The 19,852-nt window shown below is 34.4% G+C and overlaps 2 protein-coding genes across 6 annotated transcripts; one reads left to right on the top strand and one right to left on the bottom strand.

Annotated features, from left to right (window-relative positions):
* Positions 1-1,143: 1,143 nt before the first annotated feature.
* LOC108337625 (uncharacterized) lies at positions 1,144-1,716 on the bottom strand. The gene has a single exon (XM_017574190.2). It carries the CDS (start codon positions 1,714-1,716, stop codon positions 1,144-1,146), a length of 573 nt encoding a protein of 190 aa, XP_017429679.1.
* Positions 1,717-12,174: 10,458 nt separating this feature from the next.
* Positions 12,175-19,468, top strand: LOC108338182 (EH domain-containing protein 1). Of its 5 annotated transcripts, none has more exons than XM_017574929.2 (16): positions 12,175-12,505; positions 12,597-12,676; positions 13,757-13,825; positions 13,899-13,956; positions 14,110-14,165; positions 14,258-14,294; positions 14,398-14,459; positions 15,196-15,309; positions 15,412-15,514; positions 16,134-16,183; positions 17,180-17,308; positions 17,391-17,642; positions 17,745-17,824; positions 18,124-18,250; positions 18,832-18,975; positions 19,042-19,468. In XM_017574929.2, the coding sequence occupies exons 1-16, from the start codon at positions 12,421-12,423 to the stop codon at positions 19,225-19,227; spliced, it is 1,632 nt and encodes a 543-aa protein (XP_017430418.1). In that variant the 5' UTR covers positions 12,175-12,420; the 3' UTR covers positions 19,228-19,468. The 5 variants fall into 5 exon arrangements, with proteins under 5 accessions (XP_017430418.1, XP_052735893.1, XP_052735895.1 ...); XM_052879933.1 differs by having other exon boundaries at positions 12,471-12,505; positions 13,773-13,825; XM_052879935.1 differs by having other exon boundaries at positions 12,473-12,505; positions 13,773-13,825; positions 13,903-13,956.
* The last annotated feature ends 384 nt before the right edge of the window (positions 19,469-19,852 follow it).

Raw genomic sequence — 19,852 nt, 5'->3', positions numbered from 1 at the left:
CACACGGCATAATGGATCAATGCTTCAATCCTTCATGTCCCTACTATTTAGATTCTATTCTGGAGAAAATAACTAACAAACTCCAATTTCCGGTATATTTTATGACAACTATAACAACAACAAAATATTCTACAATAATTTATGTGGAAGCAGAACAATGCTATAAGCAGTGACTAAGGTTACGCAATAAAGGAATTTAGATAAAACACATTCTCTTTCTTTCATAATTTCCTAAAGCTGGCAGTGTCTATTTAGTTCTATAAATATTTTATCTGTATTCATGGAGTACAAGGTCATGGATGATAAAAAGACAGAAAATGTTCATTCAGAATGAAACTTTGTTGTAAATTCGTTACTTTGATAAGCATGAACGATTTACTAATTGATCCATGCCGACCTGTGCATGAAAAATGTAGATAAATTCAAAGAAGAAATTGATTATGAGATTGTTGAGAATTCAAGAGTAAGTCCAAATCTTACGTTAGATAGAAATGATAAAGTAAAATATTATATATAAGTGAAAGACCATTAATCCATGACTTTTAGATAGAGAGTGATGTCAATTCCTTATGTGGTTGAACTCAGATCTCATTGATATTGTGTCTTCTCAGTAAACCTTCTCCACGATAAATCCAACACTGATATCAGAGCGAATGGTTCGTCTTAATAATCGTGTTTTTTGAGTGAGCCTCCTTGATAAACCAAATAATGATATCAGATGATTCGTTTTGATGACTGACTCGTATCTTCCCAATAAATCTCTTTCTCATTAAATTTAACCAGTGTCAGAATTGATAATTCATCTTAATACCAATACAAAGAAAGTCTTTGTTTTTATAATCTTAGATTGAATGCTTCTGATATGTCAGAGTTTGACTTTGTTATTCATAGATTGAATGATCTTCTCTTTCATTTCCTTTCTTTTTCTTCCATTGTTAAATTATGAATTTCTAAAGCTTTTAGCCTTAAAGAACCTAATTAGAACCTTAAGGACCAAATCTTATAAAACAGTTGCCTAGTACACCTTTATAATGCAAAAAGAACACTTTGAACACAAACAAAAAAAAAAAAAAACATTCAATTTATTCATCTTACTAACGTCATTGTTACACATGCATGTACACTGCAAGTTAACCCCAGAAACTACTCTGGACCAATTTTATCCATAGCATTGAATGCCATAAAGCCAATCATGGATACTCGACGGTTAAGAGCAAAAATCTTAGGGTTATCAATGTCTGCAGCAACCAAAGCTGTGCTACAGTAATCAGCTCCATCGCCAGCAATTCTAGCATCATAGTTTGCAGCAGGCATATCATATTTCATCTCACCAAGGGAAGATCTGAGGGCTCTGATCACCCCATCATAGTCAGCCGCACAGTCTTCAATGACCGGAACATGTTTCTCCTTCGCCAAACCCTTAAGAAAATTTTGCCCTTCCACTGCCTCCTTCGCCCCCAGTTTCAGAATTGCCTGTGCAAGTTCGGTGAAGTTTTTGGCTTTCACGATTTCAGGATCTCTTCTCAGGACTTCCTGGCACAAACCATAGTCTTCTATGGTTTCGTTGCAGACTATGTCAATGAGATCAGGACTAGCACCAGCACCGAGTAGTCTGTGATGAACGTGAGATCTACCAGCCTTTGTTGGCAAAGGAGATTGAAAAATGAGGATCAAACAAAGAGTCACCAACAAGGAACATAGTGTTGAACAATTCATTTTGTGGAGTTTCAACCAAGAACAGCTATAGCTTGCACTGGGAAATGGTGAAAATAATTCTTCATGGTGTTGCTTTTTAAAGCATTGCTCATATCTAATGCATACCAAGTTTGAGCTGTATACAGATGAGAATAATCATTACCAAGGTAAAAAAGTATTGATTCGCATGGCAGTTTCACATGTGCAATTTGTCCTTTGGTTTACATTTTACATTCCCTCCATCTTTTACACGCGGTTTATTTAATGATAGTGTGAGAATGGCAACGGATACATAATACAGATAAGATAATTTGATACATAGAAACTTTTCATATTCTTTTAATATTTTTTTTTGTTATTTTTTCAAAAAATACAAAAAATTATTGTTTTTATATGACTGTTTTACTCAAATGAAAATGAATATAAATATAGGTTACTCTAGTATTACCCTACCACGTAATAGTCATAAGTGAAACTTTCAGAAAAAAAATTAAATGTTATGTTAATTTATATTTAGATTTACAATTTATTTTAGTTTTCATACTTTTCTTTTACTCCATTTGAATAATTTGATCATTTTGTGAAATTCGCCTTTTACATTGATTAAAATATGTTATATTTTAGAATTTAAATTTTTTTTATCTTCTGATTTAATACACATCATCTTTTGGATTTTAATATACTATATATTTAAAATTGCATAAATATTAATTTAACATAAAAAAACAAATTATTTTCATTTAAAAATTATTACAACTTAATTGAATAAAAAATATAAAGACAAAAATAAATTTAAGTATAATACTAATTAATATTAAAAATAATTATTAAATGAAATCATATAATAATATTCAAATGTAAAATTTATTATATATATTGTAAAAAATGCGTGAATTAATTTTTTTTTCTTCAAAATCAGATATAACGTGTTTCATTGTTTTATGTTTATTACCTGTACTTGTTATTACAGTTTGATATTATTAAATATTACAACAATTTTTTTAATTAAGGTTACAATTGTAAACACACAATAGTGTTCCCTTTTCAAAATAATCATGATTATAATTATTAAAATAAAAATATTAAATTATAATTTATTTTACAAAAATAAATATCAATAACTTTTATAATTTTGTTGGAGATAGTTTTTTTATAAATAGTTATTTAATTTAAAAGTATTATTTAAAGAGTAAAAGGGTAAAAAATTAGAGCTGTCTAACACTAATTAAGGTAATCGTTTCTTTGAAGTTAGAAATTAAGGAATATATAAGTTTAGCCTCCAAGTAAAGGCTTATTTTCAACCTTTCAAGAAATTGATTAGCATGTTGTTAGATTTTAAATGGCTGTTGTCATTTTAAATAAAATTGATACACATATTAATATTAAAATGATAAGAATTATATCAATAATTAAATTTAAATCTACCAAAACAAAAACAATACCATAAAATTGATACTGATCATTCTGCTGCATTTATACATTTGTGTTATGACCAATCAAGGTCTTTATGTTGACATCACGAAGTCTTGAAAAATACATTGATAATAAAAAAGGTTTTATAATCATACTAATATATTTTATTATTAAAAAGTTAACTATAAATAAAATTTTTAAACGACTTTCATTCTATAAAAATCTCTATCTCTCTATAAATATATTTATATAAAATTTTTCTATTTACTCTTTAAAATATTTAACTTTCTTTTCACCTATTTGAAGATTCGAAGACATCTTAGAAATAATGGTATACATAGTAATAAGATTGCCCGAATAGATTTGCCAATAATAAAGTAAGTTTTTGTTTTGCTATTTTCTATACCCAATTGCTGTATGTGCCCTATTAAAAGAGGTTGCAAGTATTTGAGTAGTTATAAATGATTCTCAATTCTTTTGTAGATATAATCAGATTATTAATATGATTTTTTTTATGTAGTTAAAGTTACTGAAGGATTTGTGTATTGTGTGAAGTCTTTTAAGAGCAATACTCTTCTTTTGAAGTAAAGAAAATTTTTGTATTTAGGAACACACAACTATTAATTTGATGATTTAAATTGAAGGAGGTTTTGTAATTGAGAATTTGGTAGTTGATAAAATTTGCAAATATAAAATTTATCCTGTAATGTTTTGTGAAAGATGAATTGTCCGACTTCAAGATATATACTTATTGCTTCTATGAGGCAGATGAGAGAGATGACATGTGTATGTGATAGAAGAAAATGCCTTGATTCGAGGTCAAGGAGCCTCCTGCAGCATAATAAAGAGAGGAATATAGAAAAGGGGAAAACTCATCTCCCTTATTCTTTCATTACTCAGTCAAATATAATAGAGATATGGAAATAACAAACTCTCAACAGATCCACTAACAAACTGACAAATCATAACAAAATATTCCCTCCCCCCAAACAACCCCACTCTTCACAATTTATAATCAACTAAGTATTTTGGTAATCTACGAGTTATTGCTGATATATTTGAGTTAGATTTCCCATTGGGCTTGATGGTATTATTGTAATCTTCTTGTGGGCTTGAATTGTTATCATTACTGCTCCCTGGGAGAATCATCTTGTCCTCAAGGTGATATGTCTCACGTAACTCATTCCAAATTTCCCAAGTAGTGTCCTCCGGAGTTAATCCCATCCATTGTACTAAAACCAATTCCGTTGGGGTGATGTAGAGTTGTCCCATTTGAAGTACAGTATAGCCATAGGACTAATTAATGGGTTGTTTCCATGTGTGGCAATCGGTAGATCAACTTGTTGAAGAGGAAGGGGACCATGATGGGCCTTGAGCACAGAGCAATGAAAAACTAGGTGGATTTTGGAAGTTGAAGGCAACTCTAGTCGGTATGCTACAGGTCCTATCCGCTCCAATATGCGAAATGGACCATAGAAGCGCTTACCCAATTTTTGATAAGCGGTTCCCCTTACAGATTTTTGTCGGTATGGTCGAAGGCGAACATACACCCAATCATCCACATGGTATACAACCAAATATCTCTTGTTATCAGCAATTATCTTCATTTGATCTTGCACCTTTTGAAGCTTCCTTCGAAGAGCATCTATCATGTCTTGGCGACTTGATAATAAAGAATCCACCGCTTCAACAATAGAAGTGCCACCTAAGTAATGCGAAATGGAGGGAGGTTCCTTCCCGTATATGACTTGAAAATGAGACATCCTAGTACCTGAATGAACAGTAGTGTTGTAACACCATTCAACGACCCCTAAGTATTTTCCCCATTCTGTAGGTTTGTTGTGCACCATGGAACGAAGATATTGCTCAAAGATCCTATTGAGAACTTCTGTCTGTCCGTCAGTTTTTGGATGGAAGAATGTACTCATCCGAAGTTTGGTGCCACACAACCGAAATAATTCTCGCTAGAATTTGCTAATGAAAACAGAATCCCGGTCAGAAACCAGACTATAGGGAAACCCGTGATGCTTACAAACTATGTCCAAGAAGAGTTGGGCAACCTTAAATGAAGTAAACTGAGTGGGTAATATGCCAAAGTGAGCACCTTTGGAGAAAGGATCAACCCCCACCAAAATGTATGTATTTCCTTGAAAGAGAGGTAAACCTGTAATGAAGTCCAAGGACAAATCAACCAAGGACTCCAAAGGAATAGATAAAGGTTGGAGTAGGCCAGCGGGTCTTTTGGTTTCATATTTGGTCTGCAGACAGGTTACACATTGAGCCACAAACTTCTGGACATCGTCACGCATGCCCTGCTGATGAGTCAATATTTTATTGACTTCACTTAGCTTATTGTACAGGATTTAATCAAGGAATTGTGCTTTAATGTTCAGTATTATCCTATTTTTCCTAATTGTGCTTAATTTAATCGGAAATTCTTATTTTAACTAATTTGAATTATCTGAGCTAATTATTTTGCAAGGAAAATTTTGGAATTACAAATTAGGACATTTGGAAGGCTGCCACAAAATTAAAGACTCTCCGTTAAAGAAGTATTTACAATAAAGAGGACATTATGGTCATTTTACTCTTTGTAAGGGGTGCTTTATTATTAGAAAATGGTGACATCTAGTAGAATGAAAAGACGCTGGAAGAAAGAAGCAAGGTGCTGCATGGTGATGGAGGTGATTCCCGTGGCTGTCCAGAGCCTTATCCATGCTACAATTGAATGTTGAAATTAGAATTGGCATCATGGATGTGGGAACGTGCAAGAGTAGATGTGGGGGCTGCTATGTTGACATGGAAGAGCACCAAGTCACACGGTTGGGAACAAAAGAGGGGGCCACTTGTTGAAAGCTTACGTCTAGTGGAGAAACACATAATCACATCCAACAACTAAATTTCATTTTAGCTTGTACATTCACGGTGCATGTCACGGCTGAAACATGATTTAGTTGAGGGCCCTCTTGATAGTGTTGATTGAAGAAATTTTTAAAAGGTAGTTGCTGGAACCACACTTATTGAAGAGAGGCCACATGGAAGCAAGCACACGGGTTTGGCTTCAAGAGGACTCTCGGTTTCCATCCAGCAGCAAGCCTTCACTTGGGCAGCAGCTCATCACCTTCCAGCAACACCTGTCCAAGGATTTACAGCCAGCAGCTGTTACAGGCTTGGATTCACGCAGAGAACACAAGAATAACAGCGTCTGGGAAGTGTGTACACGAGGCAATGGGCTGGACACGGTGCAGGTACTGATTCACATATCCATGGAATGAACACGCACCCAGCAGCATGGTGAAGTGCAGCACGGTAATGGTCCACCAGTACATGATTATTCACGGAAAGAAGAACAAGGTGCCTGTTGGCTTAATGGAGCTTGCTTAATTTTGGTACGTAAGAGAGAACAAAGGTGGAGAATAGATTGATGAAGAAAGTTGCTAAAAGACAAAGCTATGAAGAAGTGATGGTGGATGGCAAGAAAGAGACGTTCAAGTGTGCATGAGGACCCGTGATTTCTTTCTACTAAAGAAGAAAGTGGTGCACTAAAAAATAATTTCTCACTAAAAGACAAATTTTTCTTGTGTGCATAAGCTATGAAGAAAAGGAGAAACGGCTCTGGGTGGATATAAAGGAGAGAGCCGTGAGGAGTAGAAGGAGGGGGATTAAGTCCAGCAGAGAGTGCTGGACAGAGGGCTGGACAGAGAGCTGGGAAAAGTGCACGGGACATAGGAGAATGGAGGATTACGGTTGAACTCTCATATTCATCTTCTTTGCTGTAATGTTTAATTTTCAATTTAGTTTTCCTCTTTTTCTTTGTTGTAATAAATTCATGCACAATTTAAATCTAATGCACTAATTTAATTTCCTGTTGTTAAATTTCCAGAACTGTTTTACTGTTTTTATTTTACTTCTGTAATTACATTTCTGCTGCTGTAATTAAATTCTGCTGTAATTTAATTCTCTGTGTTATTTTTGTGCAATTAAATTTCTGTTGTTTTTACTTTGTTATTAATCATTTTTCATTGTAAATTTATTCTCTTTATTTTACTACAGTAATTTTGATTCTGTTTTTAATGTCTTACTATTTTTACTGTTTTCTATTTTTACTATTTTCTGTATTTTCATTTTCTGTATTTTGCTATTACTGTTTTTCTGATTTTGTAATTCTGTAATTGCTGATTTTACTGTTATTATTTACTGCATGTAATTTTATTTTTTTTTATTTAATGTTTTACTATTTTTACTGTTTACTGTTTACTGTTTTCTGTATTTTATATTTTTCTGTATTTTCGTTTTTACTATCTGTTAATTTTAATGCTGATGTTTTTGAATTTTCGTTTTTACTGCTTTAACTACGTTTTTACTGTTTAAAATTTACGTTTATCGTTTTTACGTTTACTATTTTAATTCCATTTTTACCATTTTAAAATTATTTTCGTAATGTAATTTTCTATCTAAAAACAACCTTCAAAACAACCCCCCTCTTTCGTAAAAAAATCTAAAACTGAAACGCATAAATTGGTCCTTGAGAGACGACTTAGGAGTCACTTCCTAGTAAAATATACTGCATAAATTTTCGTGCAATCAACTTTTGTGTGCGGTGCGACTCGTTTAACACCTGCCAATAAAAATTTTGTTGGAGCCGCGATAAAGTCTTTGCAATGCCTGTGTGACCACTTAATGGTGTCGTGTGAAATTCTTCCAACAACAATGGAATGAAAGGATTTTCATTATTAATCCAAATCTTTCCTTTATACATCAACAATTCTTGGTGAATACTATAATTCTCATGACCATCAGGATCCATTTGTACTACCTTGAATAATTGAGCAAATTCTGAACTCGTGTGTAGAGCTTTGCGGAGCTCCTCTAGGAACAAAAAATGAGGCATGGATAGAACTAAAAATTGGCTGTTAGCAAGGTCTTGGGGTCGTGAGAGGGCATCAGCCACGACATTCGTTTTTCCTGCCTTATATTGAATGGAATAATCAAATCCTAGCAACTTTGACAAATAAATTTGTTACTCAGGAGTTTGAATAATTTGTGACATTAACTCCTTGAGGCTGCGTTGATCTATGAGGATTGTGAAAGAGTGTCCAAGAAGATATTGTCGCCACTTCTTGATAGCATAAGTGATTGCATGAAGTTCACACACATATGTTGAAGATCGCATGAGTTTGGGACAAAATGGTTTACTGTGAAATGCTATAGGATGTCCTTCCTGCATAAGAACTGCACCTTTGGCCACACCTGATGCATCCGTCTCCAAAAGAAAGGGCAAGTCAAAATTTGGGAGGACTAAAACTGATGCCTCTGTCATGGCCTTCTTCAAAGTATCAAAGGCAGTTTGAGCTTCTGTGAACCACCTAAATGCGTCTTTCTTAAGGAGAGTTGTAAGGGGCGAAGCGATAACAACATATCCCTTTATGAATCGCCTAAAAAATCCTGTTAAACCCAAGAAACCACGAAGAGCTTTAATAATGGTTGGTGTTGGCCAATCCACCATGCCTGGATTTTTGAATGTTCAGGTGCAACTCCCACAGAAGAAACTACATGCCCTAGATACTTCAACTGTGTTTGGGCAAACAAGCATTTAGAGTCCCTTAGAAAGAACTCCCCTTGTAATAATTGTAGGAATGTTTGTTCTAAGTGATGAAGGTGGTCTTCCAATGAGCGACTATAAACCAAGATATCGTAAAAAAAAACGATCACAAATTTTCGCATGAACGACTTTAGCAATTCGTTCATTATGGCTTGAAAGGTAGAGGGGGCATTACAAAGCCCGAATGGCATGACCGTGGACTCATAGTGTCCATGATGAGTTCGAAATGCGGTTTTTTGAATGTTTGCAGTATTCATTCGGATCTGATGATAGCCTTGGCGTAAATCCAATTTTGAAAACCATGAAGCTCCACCCAACTCATCTAAAAGTTCATCAATAGTTGGAATTGGAAATTTTTCCTTAATGGTAATAACATTAAGAGCACAAAAATCAACACAGAACCGCTAACTACCATCTTTCTTTTTCACAAGCAGTACCGGAGAGGAAAACAGACTATGGCTTGGCTGAATCATACCATTGGTTAACATTTCCTCTACCTGTTTCTCAATTTCAGCCTTCTGGAAATGAGGGTATCTGTAAGGCCGCACCAAGACGGGAGCATAATTGGGGAGGAGGTGGATTTTGTGATCATTAGGGCGTGATGGGGGAAGTGAAGGAGGTTTCTGAAAAAGTTTACAGTATTTGTGTAAGAGGGCAGAGATGTCAGGAAGGGGATGAGTAAGAATATTTGGTTGAGATTGTGAAGGTGTAGTAGGAAGTATTCTGATGTGGAAGAAACCTGCGGCCCCATGTGTTTGTACTATGCGTTTGACTTGGTGGACTGAAATGTCACTGGGCTTATGGGGTGCATTGGCGGTGAATTCAACAAATTTTCCATTCTTAACAAATTTCATAGTGAGTTGAGAATAATTAGTGCATATGGGACCTAATTCCTTTAGCCACTGGATGCCGAGAACAACATCTGCACCACTAATAGGAAGAACGTAAAGGTCCACTGTGAACATATGGCTCTGAATCATCAAATTGACTTTTGGATAAATATTATGGCATTCATGTTCACTTCCATTGCCCACCATGACCCTCAATATGTTAGTGGGTTGGGTTGCCAAATTCAAGAATTTAACAACTCTGTCCTGAATAAAGTTATGAGTACTTTCCCCATCAATTAAAATAGTGATGGGCTATTTTTTAATGTGGCCCACAATCCTTAGTTCTTTTGGGGCAAGTAAACCAGCTAGAGCATTAAAGCTAATTTGGGCTTCATTGTGGGTCAAACTTCTTTCTTTTGAAATAAGGGAATTAGGGTCCAACTCAAGGGCCGATGACTCCCCTGTATGTAGTCATCCTCATTTATGGCAACCAATAAAAAGAAACGACCCTTGCACTTGTGCTCGGGGCTGAATTTTTCATCACAATTGTAGCATAGTTCTTTCTCACGACGATCCAACATCTCCTCATGAGTCAATTTCTTATAATGTGTTTTAGGCGGTGTGGGTAGCGTTGCCGACGATCGTGACAGTGGGGTAGGTAACGATGGAGGACCAGAAGAAGACATAATATGGGGACGTTGACGCAAATGTCGGTGTTGGTCGTTAAGCTTATCCTCCTGTAATTTGGCCAGAGCTGTCGCCTGTGTTAATGATTGCGGTTGCAACGCTTGAACCTCACGACGAATATCTGAGTTTAACCCAGAAATAAAATTGCTCAGTAGAAAAGTGGCAGGGAGACCAACTATACGATTTGCAAGCCGTTCAAATTCATTTAGGTAATCTTGAGCCGTACCTTTTTGTGTTAATTTGAAGAGAGAGTCGCGTGGGTCATCATAATACGAAGGGGCGAAACGAACCTCCAAGGCTTGTAGAAACTCATGCCAAGAAGGAAGCATGTTGTTCCGATGCAACCACTGAAACCAGCTAAGGGCTGGGCCCTCCATGTAAAAATAAGCTATTTGAAGTCGGTCAACCTCTGGTGTCTGATGATACTCGAAGAACTGGGAGATCTTAAAGATCGAGCCCATAGGATCGGTTCCATCAAACCGGGGAACGTCTAATTTCATAAAAGGTAAACGACGATCTTCGGGTTTTGGAGAGAGAGGGTCGTGTAAGGTAAGTTGGGATGCAATGGCATCCAAACGGTTGGTGATTTCACTTTGGTTGACGGTGAGCTTCAAGATGGCTTCTTCCAAATTGGTGATAGATTTGGAACGGGTATTGTGGTCTTTCATGTTCGCATCATGTCTCTCAATGAGAGCACCAATTTGATAGAAGAAAATGCCTTGATTCGAGGTAAAGGAGTCTCCTGCAACAAAATAAAGAGAGGAATATAGAAAAGGGAAAAACTCATCTCCCTTATTCTTTCATTACTCGGGCAAATATAACATAGATATAATAATAACAAACTCTCAACAGATCCACTAACAAACTGACACCTCATAACAAAATATTCCCTTTCCAAACAATCCCACTCTTCACAATTTATAATCAACTAAATATTTTGGTAATCTACATGTTCTTACTGATATATTTGAGTTAGATTTTCCATTAAACCTGATAGTATTATTGTAATCTTTTTGTGGGCTTGAATTGTTATGAGTATGATATCTCTCAATCTACTTAAAATACATGTGATTAATTGAATTTTAAATTGTATGTTATCATTTAATTATGTTTAATTAAGAAAATGAATATATCCTTCTTAATGGAATATGAATGATCTAAACTTATTTTTTATTTTTTTGTTGACGTTGAGATATGATTTTGTTCACCTACTGTAATCATAAGATATATATTATAAGCGGATTGTGTGGTAGAAAAGGATGTGAACTGTAGTTAAACTTATATGTATATAAGTTATTGCAATATTCGTTTTTAAATATTACCTTTTGTTAAATTCTTATATATATATATATATATATATATATATATATATATATATATATATTAGATTTTGAATTTTATTATCAGGGAGATTTTAAAGACTCTCTATATGTATTAAATGTTAATCCATATATTAGTAGTTCCTTTGTATAGGTTACGGGTAAAGAATATATTTGTGGAAATACAATTGGTACTTGAAAGCAAACTTTTTCAATGTGTGAAATATTATTAATTTTTTCATGACAAGTTTATAAAAAACAAGGCTGATATTTTCTGTCACAATTATCAAATCCAAATCGTACACTGAAAAAACAATTTTAATGTCGTAAATTTATTTAATACTTATTCTAGTCAAATATAGATGATTTGATAGATGAGTGATTTGTTTTAAATTTAATAAAGTTAATTATTTTATTTGGATAATATAATATTTTTAAAAAAGCCTTGTTTTGAGTTAAAGTTAGAAGTAGGGAGTATGAATGGAGAAATGTTAATCATAAAAAATTATCCTCAAAATAGTAAAATTAATATATAATCCCTACCCAATTGATTAAATTGAAAAGGAGTGATAAAGGATGACAGGAACTTCCAATTGAACGTGAAGTTAATATTAGAATCTGAATCAGCAAGCAAAGTGAGTGCTAATTTGGCACTTGTATTTGGTAATTATCAAAAACGAGGTTCGTTAAAGCACCGTCTTTACGCCGACTCTGGGTAGTTTCCACGCCAATACGACACTGCTAATGCAAGTCCTCGTCGTCGTTTAACGCTCTCGTTTTCAGTTCAACGAGAAAGATAAAAAAGCGTTAAAACGCAGCATCTCGAACGCTGCGAGATCTCAAACCCGCGGTTTCGAAGCTTTTTCTACGATCAATGGAGTTCGACCCGATCCCAATCGGTTCGTGCTCCAAAGAACACCAGGCGATCTACAAGGACTGGTTCAATTACGCTGATTCAGGTACAGTACACTACAGCACAACACATTTTTCAATGATTTTTGTTTTCCTTATTTTTTCTTCAGAAATTTCACCGTACACTTCCTTTTTTAGATAGCGATGGCCGCATTACGGGGAGTGATGCCACCAAATTTTTCTCCATGTCCAACTTGTCTCGCCAAGATCTTAAGCAGGTTTTCTGTTTTCCCGTTACTCTTTGTTGTCCTTGTTTTGTATTGAAACATGAAGGAATATAGGTGAGAGTTGGAAGTCATCGAAATCTTTAATCAAAACTGTAAGGTACTATATGATTGCTTGCTTAGTGGATAAAGTGAAAAGTGATAAAAGTTTAGCGTTATTAACATGCCCTACTCCCTTTATTCTCTACTCATTAATGAAATAAAGCGAGGCGCACCACCGGTAGCGGAATCAATCGACATTGACTGTGTTGAATACTCTCCCACTTTAAATTTTGTCAGCTGTAGTAGTTTTATTTGACTCGAGTAAAACTGCCTCTCATGAAGGATGCCAGTAGTCAGTGACTACAAAAAAAATAAAAATTAAACAATGTTTGGTATTTCAGTGTGCATGCAATGGTAGAGAAAAGATAAAACTGGGATTATTTGCTTTTACAAGTAGGCCAATTTAATGTTCACTTATATTCATTTTAAACAATAAGTAACAAAATGTTGTTCAGTTTCATTTTTATTTGCTCTCTTCTGCCTTTGCTATCAAGCATGCACAGGTGAACTTTGAACTTCGCCTGCACTTCATATCTTAAAGACGTCTTCATTTTCAATTTAGGCAGACTTAGTTGTTGGTCTCGAACCAGTCCTCTAATTTGTGGAATAACTCATATTATCCAGTTCCTACGTTGGTTTTGATTTTTGCAATTCCAATTCAAGACTGATGCATTGTTGGTATAGAGAATTTTATCCTGTTATTGAAATGTATTACCAAATATTGGCAACTATTTAAATTATTTTTTGAATCTTTTTTATGAGTGAAATAATTTAATTATGCATATGACGTGACATTTTATTATTTCATGGTAATATTTATTTTATACTGATAATGTTTGAACTCTTACAATTTATCTCATGTAGAAATCTGCTTTGGTATAGTTGTATCTCTAACAACTAGTGGTTAAGGCAGTTAATGGTTGTGTTGTTTATGTAATAACTTGTACTTGCTGATTGCTATATATTTTGCCCTTTTTTTTTCTTTCTTCCTAACTAAAGACTTTACTTGTTTGCTTCTGTTACCAAAATAAGGTGTGGGCTATTGCAGATACAAAGCGGCAAGGATATCTTGGTTTCTCTGAATTTATCATTGCTATGCAGGTAAAAATGTTATACATTTTTGTGAACTTCAATGCAGATAAATTTCCAAAATCTTACTAACTTTGAAATGTAGCTAGTTTCTTTGGCTCAATCTGGGCACTCAATAACACCCGATTTGCCGACTAGTGATGGTAAGTTATGTATGTTTAGGTTTGTCTTATACTCTGTTTGAATAACGTTTTATCATTGTATTGGTTTGTAATGCACATTAATGCTGATCTGCATATGTTTATTTTGAGTGTCTTCTTGCAGTTTAACCTAATGAAAGTTTACTTTTATTTCAGTTGATTTTACAAATCTGGAACCTCCTGTAATGGATGGTTTGGATGCATTACTAGCTGTAAGTATGTCTTTCTAATGTATTTTTTTACAGTGTCAACATTTTATGTTTATTTTTGTGAAAGTTCTGACCACTCAAATTTGTTTACCCAGAAGAAAAAGCATAAACATAAAGAAGTTGAAACAAATGGTAATGTTTTTCTCGTTTTACCAAATTTGGACCTTCATATTGGTTTTATTTTCTTTTTATGTTCTTTCCTTTTGAAGATCTAGTCTAAGTTCAGTAATTACAGGTAGTTCTCAATTGCAGCCATCACCATCGAAAAATTGGTTTTCTTCAAAATCAACTAAAAAGGCAAGCATTCTGTTACTGTTAATTTGATGGACTCTTTGTGCATTATCCTTACCCTCCAGTCCACTAGAAAACACTGAATATTCATTTCAAGTTTTCAAATAATTGCCAACTTGAGTGTCATTCTTGTTCTTGAAAAGTATTTGTGAGAGACAACTGGTTTGGTTGCTCTCTGTCTTCTATAAGCTGATGAACAAAATATATTTAGGTAATGATTAGGAGCCTGAAACCTACCTTATTATTTGATTTCAATGCATGTGGTTAACTTATTTTAGCCAATATGAAGCACGGACACCCTTCTTCATTGGCCTGTCCTTGTGTCCGATACCAACACCCCTATCTATAACATGTGTCAAATACTCTGCCAAAGTATCAAATTTAAAAGATGATATTTTGTGGCTCCAACATGACTCTATCACAGCGCTAATGAGAATAATGTGCCTGATACCCCACATGTGAATATTGTTGTCAGTTTAGAAATGGTATTATATTATCTTGATTCTTCTTTTTGGCATGACGCGATGTGTGTTTTATCTTGTGGAAATCTAAACAACTAACTTTGTCTCTAATAGTTTATGAATCACGTTAACATTATCCTAAAGGTCATCTTCCTACATGTATGTTCTATAGGACCTTTTATCTGTATATGTTACCCCTTTACTATTGGCAGTTTTTCAAAATTGTCAAATATTTCTTTCATAAGTCATTTTTCTTGTATTTGTGATACATTTGTTCATAGGTGCCTCTTTCCTCAGTGACATCAATAATTGATGGCTTGAAGAGACTCTACCTTAACAAGTTGAAGCCGTTAGAAGCCACTTACCGTTTTAATGATTTTGTATCACCGTTACTGGTGAGTAAGTTGTTTTGTTTAGGTTGTTGCTACGTTTTGAATATATACAAAGATATACATTTAGTTTTTTTTTTGTTGATTGTAATTTTTTACATTATGTAGACAAATAGTGACTTTGATGCCAAACCAATGGTTATGCTTTTGGGTCAGTACTCAACTGGTAAAACAACATTTATCAAACATCTGCTTAAAAGTAGTTATCCAGGCAAGTGATTCTTCTTTCTCTATATGCCCATATGTATCTCTTGCGTCTCTTATATCTGTTTTATGAATAAATAATTCTATATCTCCCTGCAACAATTTCCTACCAATCCTTCTGATTATGTTAGGTTTCTTCATTGAAAGAAACCAAAACTTGCACTTTACACACCCAAAAACACAAGTGACACCCACACCCAACACTTAATATGTCTCTTTTATTTCACCACAACCTAAATACACAAAAACAATCAAGGGAAAATGTTTCCTTCACACAGGATGATACTAATCCTATCCAGCCTCTCAAAACTTCAAAAAAGATAACCCTCCAAAAGACCCAACCACAACTATACATAGTCTTACCACTAAGGAGACTATAACAGCCAACCTCCTAACTGCCCAACTAACTATTTATTTTCCTTCTCCTTATATAAAACATTTAATTTCCTAACAGATTACTATTTGAACAAAGTGTTGAATCCTTTCAACGTCTGTAAAATATGAAACACATTTATTTATTTTGATATTCTTTGTAAAATTTAGGAAATTTAGTAGGATTATATATCATTACTTTTTAAATATATAGTTGCTAATCTCTGTCATGTTTTTCCCATAAATGTTGTTAGGAGCCCATATTGGACCTGAGCCAACAACTGATAGGTTTGTTGTTGTCATGGTACGTCTAAGCCAAGTCAATTCCTTTCTGATGATTGTGTTGTTAAGTTCAATGTTTTCTTAGTTTTAAACATATACATCAATTTGGCTTGTAAATCATGGGAATATTGAACATCTTGTTAGAGTGCCAGTCATGCTTCCAACACTAGCACTCCTTATAGTCATGATTTACTCAACATTTACCAACTGGATTTAAAAATGTTTTTTTTGAAAGTTTATTACTTTTTTTTGTTAACTCCGTGCAAGGAACCCACATCCTTGCTGCCTACACCTAATCATGACTCTTTTATTACCATTCTTTGACAATTGGATTGGAACAAATCTGCATCACAGTCGGAAGCCCCCATTATGTTGAGAGAAAAGAGAGAGAGAAAAACATATTTAAGTATGAAATTCGCAATACTAAAAGGAGAAATTGGGAATTCAGTAAACACTAAGCATGAGAAAAGAAACGGAAGAGAACAGTGGCATGTACCACTAAAACCTTACGCAAGTTATCTTTGACATCAACGAAGTTAAGAAAACTACTGCATGCTCTTCAGAAGGGTGAAGCGAACACTTTTTTATTTTCTATAGCAAAGGGAGCAACAGTAGAGAAAAAAGAGTAACAATGTTTCATTCTGCAGGAGGAATATCTTTAGGAGGAACATGGTTAGGTTATATGTGAAACATCAATCAGAGTGGGCTGGGTTTACAAATTTATCTTCTCCATGACTTAAGAGTTAACAAAAGTTAATCAACATTCAAAAAACCACGTCATTCAATTAAATCTACGTGACAAAAGTTAAGTAAACCACCATTTGCCACATCTTTGACGCCACCAATGTCACCTAACACCAGAACTATAAAAGGCGTTTCGAAAAGTAGGACTAAAAGAATGAAATGTCTTAATTGGAGGCTATAAAGAAAATTGCCCCAAATTTGGGGGACTAAACGTAGTTTTTCCTTTTCATAGTAATTCTTTATCTTTTAACTGGGAAATGGTACTAATGTACAGTCTGGATCTGACGAGAGAACTGTTCCTGGAAATACTGTCGCTGTCCAAGCAGACATGCCATTTAGTGGCCTTACAACTTTTGGCACAGCATTTTTGTCAAAATTTGTGTGTTCACAGATGCCTCATCCCGTAAGTTGATCTAGATTTGTTCAAAATAGTTACAAGATTTTCCTTTATAACATTTGTGCTTAACTCTTTCAATTGTCCAAAGCTTCTAGAACACATCACATTTGTTGACACTCCTGGAGTTTTGTCTGGAGAAAAGCAAAGGACGCAACGGGCATATGATTTTACGGGTGTGACATCTTGGTTTGCTGCCAAGTGCGATATGATACTCCTATTGTTTGATCCTCACAAACTTGACATTAGTGATGAGTTCAATCGTGTGATATCATCCTTACGAGGACATGATGACAAAATCCGAGTAGTTTTGAACAAGGCAGACCAAGTCGATACCCAACAAGTAAGAGCTTGAATGGTCAAACTTCAAACTTCTGTTGTTTATCTTCTGAATCTCACAACCAACTCCAGTGAAATCTAACCTATATCTGTCCCTTTCTAACAGTTGATGAGGGTTTATGGCGCCTTAATGTGGTCACTTGGGAAGGTGCTGAAGACACCTGAAGTAATGCGTGTGTATATTGGGTATGTGGCATCATTTATGTATTTAATATATTTATACTTCTCTCTCAATGTTTAAATGTGGTCTTTGTTATAGATAGTTGGGGAGAGACTACTTGTTGCTACAATTGTTAGGTTTTTGAGATTGTTTTGTATTATCATGAAGTTGTTTGTCAGTGCCATTTTAGCTCCGGAAGATTTCATCCACACCACCACCCCCATGTTCCATGCAACATATACATGATGAAAAAGCTGAATTTTTGTTTCCTTGTTTATGATATTGACATGGGCTCATTTTCTCATAATCAACCTTCTTTTTGCAGCTCCTTCAATGACATGCCTGTAAATGATGCTGCCACTGGTCCACTTGGTAAGGAACTATTTGAAAAGGAACAGGATGATCTTCTTTCGGATCTGAAAGATATACCAAAAGCAGCTTGTGATCGAAGAGTGAGTTGTTTACTTAACCAAATTGTTATATTTTTATCATAAAGGTAGTTTCCAACTAAAATTAGGGTACTTAGGGTGTGTTTAGTTGTTTTTTCAGTTTTCTAAAACTCTTTTTAAAACATTTTTCAAAATCCAATGTTTAGAATTAAGAGTGGGGAAAGATTAGTTTCGGAAACAGTTTTCAAAAGCTACCCTAATCAAATATTTTTTAAACATCAGGAACCAATATTTTTTTTTTGAGAAGGCCACCCCATGCTTTGATAGCTTTGCAAAGAAATTATGAAGATTAAAGGATAGCTGGGACAGTAGATACGGTGAAACTAAAGGAAGTCATCCTCTTGATTAGATTGTTCTTTCTTTTTTGAAATTACAAAAAGAAAAGTAGTTTACTAGTTCTTTAGTGGCATTATGTCCATAGACAGGTTTTATACAATATTCTCCTTTTCCTGTGATATACATTCTATAGTTGCATCTTGTAAGTTATGTCATTTTCAATTTCAGTACCGGTTTATATTTAATTTGTTGGAGTTCCTTTTTTTGCATAATTAATTTTGTTATATCTGTATTATTGACTATTGTAGATCAATGAGTTTGTAAAACGAGCCCGAGCAGCCAAGATACATGCGTATATTATCAGTCATCTAAAAAAGGAGATGCCTGCTATGATAGGCAAATCTAAAGCTCAGCAAAAGCTCATTGATAATTTGGCAGCTGAATTTGGAAAGGTATGGATCTATCTGTATATCCACTTTGCTTATATTGTTTACACATGACTGACACATTTGAAACAGGTGCAAAGGGAGTTCCATTTACCTCCTGGTGATTTCCCAAATGTAGAGTATTTTAGAGAGAGATTGACTGGTTACAATATTGATAAGTTTGAAAAATTGAAACCGAAGATGATACAAGCAGTTGATGACATGTTAGCTTACGACATTCCTAACCTCTTGAAGAATTTTAGGAATCCCTATGATTAAATTTCTGGGCAATTGAGTCAGTGCTATATTAGATTAGTCAGAGTAGCGTTTCATAGCAGAAATTGTACGGTGTCTTTGTGCTCTGTGTATGTTCGTCATGGGATCTTTATGTGCCATCCGATGGCTTTCTTTCTACCTCCCTAGTTATATTATTCAATTTACGTTTTATTTTTTTTTTTAGTATATTACAATAAAGTCTCCAGACAGAAAATAAAGGTGAAAAACATTTTACTTGTTTGTATCAAGCTTTGTGTTTAGTGTTGCTAAAGATGATGATTAACAGGTTGGTGTAGTTGTCTACGAAATATATAGCTTTGGTAAATTTGAATTAGTGCTTAATTTTCCTAATTAATATGGAATGCAGGAGGGTAAATCCCTTCGAAGTCAGGTTAGTGTCACTAAGTTCACATGGAGGGCTATATCATACTATTTACTATTGAAAAATTGAAACACTCCATTGCTGCATATACGATTTCGTTTCAGTAACAAATTGAATTTACGCACCTAACAGTTGAATTTGGTTGTTGAATATTTCCTTCGAGTTCGCATGCTGTTAAAAATATAATATCAGATAGAGAGGATCCATAATCTGGAGATTACCCTCAGACTCAATTTCATGGAGATT

The sequence above is a fragment of the Vigna angularis genome, chromosome 7, assembly GCF_016808095.1.
Source record: "Vigna angularis cultivar LongXiaoDou No.4 chromosome 7, ASM1680809v1, whole genome shotgun sequence".
NCBI classification, from domain to species: domain Eukaryota; kingdom Viridiplantae; phylum Streptophyta; class Magnoliopsida; order Fabales; family Fabaceae; genus Vigna; species Vigna angularis.
Note: the sequence above shows the minus strand (reverse complement) of the source record. Positions and strands in the feature narration are given on the sequence as shown.

What these genes read in the sequence shown, in the direction of transcription:
- LOC108337625 (XM_017574190.2), bottom strand. Translation starts at nt 1,716, where the DNA reads ATGAATTGTTCAACACTATGTTCCTTGTTGGTGACTCTTTGTTTGATC.
- LOC108338182 (XM_017574929.2), top strand. Translation starts at nt 12,421, where the DNA reads ATGGAGTTCGACCCGATCCCAATCGGTTCGTGCTCCAAAGAACACCAG. An exon ending in AATTTATCATTGCTATGCAG is followed by an intron (nt 13,826 to 13,898) that starts GTAAAAATGTTA and finishes TTTGAAATGTAG; the next exon opens with CTAGTTTCTTTGGCTCAATC. An exon ending in TGGCAGCTGAATTTGGAAAG is followed by an intron (nt 18,976 to 19,041) that starts GTATGGATCTAT and finishes CATTTGAAACAG; the next exon opens with GTGCAAAGGGAGTTCCATTT.